The sequence below is a fragment of the Sceloporus occidentalis genome, unplaced genomic scaffold, assembly GCF_023333645.1.
Source record: "Sceloporus occidentalis isolate IW3139 unplaced genomic scaffold, rSceOcc1.0.p SCAF_70, whole genome shotgun sequence".
Taxonomy (NCBI): Eukaryota; Metazoa; Chordata; class Lepidosauria; order Squamata; family Phrynosomatidae; genus Sceloporus; species Sceloporus occidentalis.
Genome location: NW_028317050.1, coordinates 52,342 through 59,399, shown reverse-complemented (window position 1 = coordinate 59,399; position 7,058 = coordinate 52,342). Strand labels below are relative to the sequence as shown.

Below are 7,058 nucleotides of genomic sequence, written 5' to 3'. Positions count from 1 at the left end.
GGGGAAAGTACATAAATCACCAATACTTAATATACCCACACATTTTAACCCCGGATGGTCACAACCACTACTACAGACGGCACTGATTAACCCGGGGCCATCACAGCAATGTATTCTCTGAGAGAGCCTCCATTTATAAACAGATTGTTTTAAACAAATAGACAACGTGGTTGTAATGATATCTCAGAATGTCTAAAACCTGGTGGATTAAACTGGCTGCCTACAAGTGATTTTAGGGCAGGAATAGTTTACCAGGGCATCATCTCCTTAAAGTCCTCCTGAGTTCATTAGCTATGTTTAAAGTAAGTCGTTGATCTGCTCTGAGTGCATGTAGGACACCTAGATCGGAGGTGGGACCTCCTGGACATTTAAGCACATTATCTTGCTAACTAATACCACTTCCAGAACAGGTTGCTTGTGCTAGAGAGGTATGGAGTGGTATCAGAAGAGGATTTGATCATTATAGAGGGAGGTGACATTACGAACACGACAAATCAGCTTTTGAAATCCTTTGAATGTCATTTGTTTGCTAAGAAGGACAACAGACACAAAGGAAGGAAGAGACATTCAGAAAGTATACCAAAATACAAGCTTTGAAAACTCAAGACAAGGTAGAAAGTACCTCCAACAAACATGAAGCTTTCCTCAACTTTTGTGGCTGTGTACCTACTCCTTGTACATGTTTGCTGGGGGGAGTATTCTCTTCCAAAATTTGTCTGTACCCCAATGCCTCTGGATATGGATTGCCAGTCAAATATGCAACGTCACAGTGCAGGTACTGGTAACCATTGGGTAGGGATGCAGGAGGAAGCCAAAGAAACCATCCTGCATTTACGTGAGACGGTGGTACATCAGAAGGAAACAATTTTAGACCAAAGGGAAACAATCAGGGAGTTGACTCTAAAATTAAGCCGCTGTGAGGGCTATCCACACAGCAGGGGGCATGAAGAGAGTTATATTCACACTCCAGAACATGGACAAGAAAGGGAACATGGACATGAAGACAGTTATGGACATGAGAGTACACATGGACATGAGAGTACACATGAACATGAGAGTGGGCATGGTCACGAAAGAGAGCATGGACATAAAAGGGAACATGGACATGACTGGGAAGAAGGCCATGAAAGAGAACATGGTCATGAATGGGAGCATGGGCACAAGAGAGAACATGGACAAGAATGGGAAGCTAGACATGAAAGAGACTTTGGGCATGAAAGAGAACATGGACATGAGCGAGAGCATGGCCATGAAAGAGACCATATTCATGGGCACGATGATGTCCATGGGCATACTAGAGATCATGAGTACCCTCATCTCACTCATCGTGAGTATCGCGAACAGCCAGCTCATGACTCTTATCGAAAACCCAGTGCTCCACCAAACACAATGGAAGATCCCCCAGAAGTAACCCCACCTGGAATTCCTCAAATGGAAAGAGTGCTGGAGACATTAAAAGAAAGACTAGAACATATACAGGTAACTATGATAAAACCTGTTTCTTGTTCATATATGGCTGATATATGCAAGTGTGTGTGGCAACTTAAATCACCTTGCCATTGTCGTTTTTGTAGCAGTTATTGGACTTCATGGGGTAATGGGTGTTGCAAATATATGCAAAATTTCATACCAGCAGTAAAAATTATAATTTATTACAATTTCTATATGTAAATCAATTTTATACTATGGGGTTACCTAAGGCACCAGACAGTTTATAAGTATGTTACTTGGTTTATGGGAAGATCCCCATCCCTTGGATATCATCACCCATGCATTTTGTACCTACCCCAACAGGGTGAATACGTTATCTGAACCGTTCTCTACACATTTTAAGTGATTTTGTGTTCACGTACCCTCTTTTTTTTTTTCAAAACATGCTGTTTTCTGAATTTAAAAGGGTACAAAATAGCTAAAAGCAGACAGAAGTTTTCAAAAAACAAGGTACATTTTGTTCCGTGGACTAAAGTGCCCAAATAGCTGGTGTGCAATTTTTTTATATATTTTTTGTTAAGTTTGGTATATTTTATATTTTTAAACTATGGTGTGCTTAATATAGCGTTAGAGACCCATTAGTGACCCCACAACGTCAATAATTTGCAAAATACAATTTCCGTGAATGAATGTACATATCCTACGTGCTATGCATATGCTGAAGTGACTTGAAATCAGCAAAAGGCAATGCCACATATATCAGAAACATAAAACACAATTAATGCACACAAAAAAACTATGCTTACTCTTCCCTTACCTCTTTCAAACTCAAAATGTAGTTATTTCTTCAAATAAGTGTTTAAATATGTACATCTTTACCTAACTGTGTGTCTGGAGCCCCAAGAACTCTTGTAATATAAGTAAGCATAAATGTTTTTGTTTTTTTACTGTTAAATAAAAAATAATTTGTAAATAGACTAGGTATATTCTATATTTTTAAAAAAAATTATTAAATGTTATCTAAATTACACTTCATTCCCTAAATCCGAGTGCTATATATCTCACCCTATTTAAAATGGAACTGCATTAATTAAGATTATTCAAAATAGTTAAATGGAACAGTATTCTAAAAAAAAATATTCTGTTTCAATTTAAAAAACAATAGTGACATGAAGCACTGGGTAAAATAATTGTAGAGACATAGGTAGAAAATGAGACTAGTTAATATGCAGGGAGATTTGGTATCTATAATATAAATAGAACAAAAATACTTTTTACCATATTTATTAAAGAAATCGACTTTACTATACACAACGTATACAGTGTATCTTTGATTATTATCAACAACTGCAGGAAAGCAGATAAGGAAAAGAGATGATGATTATTGATCCCAAATTAGAGCCTGGAGGGTAAACCCAGCCAAGTTGCCCTGCAATAAAGCAGGTCAAAACAAGGCACCATCCATGTGCACTATACAACGCCGTCTTTACCACTTTTACAGAAATAAAGTTAGACTGACTGTATCCAGTCATTATATAAATGCTACCTAACCCCATTGTGCCTTGTAGAAGCCCTGGTGATAAAATGTAGAACACATTTATAAAAGCAGGACCTGATGGGACCGGGTATTTGGTCCTGATGTTTTAAGCAGCTGTCTGATGGATACGCGTGGCCATGCACTACACTTCTACATCCAGCAGCCAGTATAATATATTCAGACGATGACCACACACTTCTATATTACAGCAACCGCCCAAGGAGTTTAGGGATGGCTTATGAAAGATCAGCCTGCCAGGCATTTCCTCAGTATACCATCGCAATAAGAGAAGCCCTTGCCATGCCTCCCTTTCCAGTCATGCTCTTACAATAAATGAACACATGATGGCCACCATCAGTCTGTAGAGGCAATGGACGAAGCCCATATTTTAATCAATAATATAAAAATGTATTAATCTGGATCGGTTTTCAGTTTTATATTCCTGTAATGTGTTATTAATGTTTATAAGACAGCTTATTGTAGGACAATAAACTGCTAGGTCAAGGGGATATCTGTTAACAAAAATGTGCTAGGGTTAAGCACACACAAGAGTTTTTTGGGCAGTTGCTCCTTTTGCTCACTTTATATATACCCCCTGGGTTACAGCATATTAATGTCCAATGTGGAATAAAACATTGATTGGCTAATGTAGAGATAGGGTGTTTCGTGAATTAATTGTCACCTGGGGTACAACATTTCATTCATAGGAAGCCTATCAGACCTACATGCCTTATGGTGCCATCACAATTCAATGTGTATTCAGTTTTAATGCATTCTAAGATTCTACCTTAAGACATATAGTGGAGCAGTGGCTTCTAAAGAACAACCCATGTTGGAGAATGGCATCTGGAGTAAAATGCAGCATAATGGATGGCATTGTGTAAAGCAGGGCATTGTGTAAACACCTGGCTGTTTGATTTATGGGTCTCGCGTTTTGTCCTGTTACAGACTTCCAGGAACTCAACACTCTTTTCCACAACTTTGAGGGACAACATCCAAAAAAAGATCAGCATCCTTGAACAACAGATACATGACAAGCAGAATGGTACTGGTCACCATGAGGACACAGTAAGACACAAGCTGGATACCAGCATGGTCGGGGGAGAGAAAGGTAAAAAAAAAAAGCCAAGTCAATTGTTCTTTCCATGAGGGACATAATTCCGCAACCAATGACTTGTGGCTTTTGCGTATACCATGCAGTATAGTCCAGACATATACTCTTTAGTCTATGGCTTTCATATCTGGGGGTTTCCAGTTGGGTTCGCAGGGGAGCTGAAATTTCAACTTGGCGCCTTAACTGTGGGTCTTCTTAATGCGCAGAAATGCTGAAATGGCAACTCTCCTGCAAAGTTATCTGAAAACACAGGTTTTAGGGAATAAAGGCAATAGCATTTGCTCATACTCCAACACAAGGAGTGGTGTGTGTGGCTTCAAACAGGTTCCCAAACCTGCCGACCATCATATTTAAATTAACGTGCATTTTTATACATAGAAACCAGATGTTTCGTGTCATCTATTATGGAAATTTAATTTATTACTTTCTTTCTGCTCCAATAACTGCAACCTTTTTTTGCTGTGCAGCTGAAATATGACATGTCAATAGTTTGCTATAATTATTAAACCACAATAGCATATGAGATACATATTTGCTAAATATTCCTTAGGGATTTTATTGACGGCAGTGTTTGTTTATGGGATTTGCTGAAGGTTTGGTGCTATGTTATAGGAATGATAATGCTTCACCACTTCTCATTATCTTTCAACAGGACATAAAAGTGAAAAAAAATCCAACGACTTCCGGGTCAGTTTCCCATTCAGAACAAATTATATGTACGCCAAGGTGAAAAGAACCCTCCACCACGAGATTTTTGCCTTCACCATCTGCTTGTGGCTAAAGTCCAACTCTTCTCCTGGTGTGGGGACACCCTTTTCATACTCTGTTCCTGGCCAATCAAACGAGGTGGTGTTGATTGAATGGGGACACAACCCAATGGAATTACTTATCAATGACAAGGTAATGTTTAAAAATTATGTCCTCCTATTGTTTAAATAGGGATCAACAAAAAAGACGGAAGCAGGCAAAAAAAACGCACAGTGACATTCTTTCAAGAGCGTAAAAAACACCCCAGTGAAATATAAACACAGAGACAATAAGATGTTTCCTGGTTAAAACTTTCCTAGTTAGAAACGTAACATTGCATTGCTAGAAATGTTCAGTTTGTCATTCAAGAAATATGCCAAACCAACAACATTTTGTAGCAAATTCCATATTACGTACCTATTCTGTAATAATAATAATAATAATTTACTATACCAGACATTAAAGGCCTTGGTGTGCCCCATATCTGCTGTGATTGTCAGAACTATCTTCATATTAAAATTAATGATGTTGATTTTAGCATTCAATATAACCTGTACATTGTAATCATTTGGTGTAGAGCTTTTTGATTCTTCTTTAAAGTGTCGTAAATCCACTTGTTAGTATTTTATTTTGATTTGGGTAAATAAAAGCAAGTTTTGATCTCGTCTTTTCTAGGCTGCTACTTTACCATTAGCTATAAATGACGCTAAATGGCACCACATTGGCATTACTTGGTCAACCAGGGATGGGGTTTGGGAGTCCTACCTGGACGGTGTAAGAAGAGGAAGTGGTGAGAACCTGGCATCATGGCACCCAATCAAACCTGGTGGAGTTTTTGTCTTAGGACAGGAACAGGTAAGGAACCTTAAACTATTTCCATCTCTCAAACATAGGATACTTTTCATAATTGACTTGAATATAGTATTTTTGGATCCTTTTATGTTTATAAGTGAGTAGCACATTTCAGCTCAGGTAAATAACAGGCATGATTCAGGTAATGTTACAGGTGATATGTTAATAGTTAAAGTATTATAATATGACCTAACATGGGGCAATTAAGGAACAAACAACATGGTGAAATAATCTGGTTCATAGGAAGCATCAGAGGGTCAGCAACTTGACATAGGAAAGCTATCTAGACCTCTAGGAGAGGGCGAGCAGGGGGCAATCTACCCCCAGGGTGGTCTAAAACAGGGCTGATTAGATTTCTTCAAGCAGGACCAACCTGACTTCTTAAAATGCGACATTTGACACTGGACCGGCTTGTTTTGGGAAGTGACTGCTCAGCAGGGTCGTACAATACGATGTAACACTACAATACTTACTTACAATACAATGTAAGTGGGGGGCGCTTACTTGTACTTTTTTCCCCTGGGCTAAAAAGTGCCAGCTGTCCCACGCCAGAGCCCATACTGGTGTTGTTATCACGGGCCAAGGTTAGTAGGACCCCTTTGTCAACATTACAGATGAACTTTGTAACTGTCTACCTTCTGCATGGTTATGTGTGGCAATAGAGTGAGTGATCCCACACTGGGTCTATTGGCACCTAAGTCAGCCATAGTTTCAGTATTTGATTCACTGACACCTTGTCTGCCTGTAGTCTGTACTCCTAAGGGTGTTGGGTCACTAGCAATGATTTTAGGAAGGTTTGTCTAAGCTGTAAAGCTTTTGAAAACCAACAAAAGCTAACTCGATTTAATTTTCTAGGATGCTCTGGGAGGAAGATTTGATGCCACTCAGGCCTTTGTGGGTGAAATTTCTGACTTTAACATGTGGAGTCATATTCTGACACCTGCTGAGATTTTCAAGATGGCCACCTGTGCCTCCCATTCCACCGGTGATGTCATAGAATGGGCAGAGTCCTCCATGGAGCTCCACGGCGGTGTGTCCAAACTCCCATTTAACTCTTGCCATTGACATGAGGAGTCCCTCCCTGTGCAGCATGCTCTGATACAGAACCCAGACATGGAGTGGGTTCCTGACACCCCAATGACTATTACTTCAGTTGGAGTAGAAAACCTCTGCCCTTCAACATGTTTCCTACTCGTTTATGTTTCTCTCTGCTTTTTAATTGCTTACATCATGTAATATTTTTTTTATGTAATTACCAATCGGGTATCTTGCTACCAGTTTTGTAGTTCTTCTGATTTTGATGGTAGACTGATATTAGGAATGGGTTCTCCCAGAAATAATACTTACTAAACATAAAAGAAAAGTACTTTCTGTCTT

General features: G+C 39.1%; 1 protein-coding gene across 1 annotated transcript; it reads left to right on the top strand.

Moving 5' to 3' along the window:
• The first annotated feature begins 633 nt into the window (after positions 1-633).
• Positions 634-6,746, top strand: LOC149286300 (neuronal pentraxin-2-like). The gene is made up of 6 exons (XM_089494219.1): positions 634-1,138; positions 1,241-1,479; positions 3,917-4,113; positions 4,733-4,982; positions 5,505-5,684; positions 6,537-6,746. The coding sequence occupies exons 1-6, from the start codon at positions 634-636 to the stop codon at positions 6,744-6,746; spliced, it is 1,581 nt and encodes a 526-aa protein (XP_089350345.1).
• Positions 6,747-7,058: the final 312 nt, after the last annotated feature.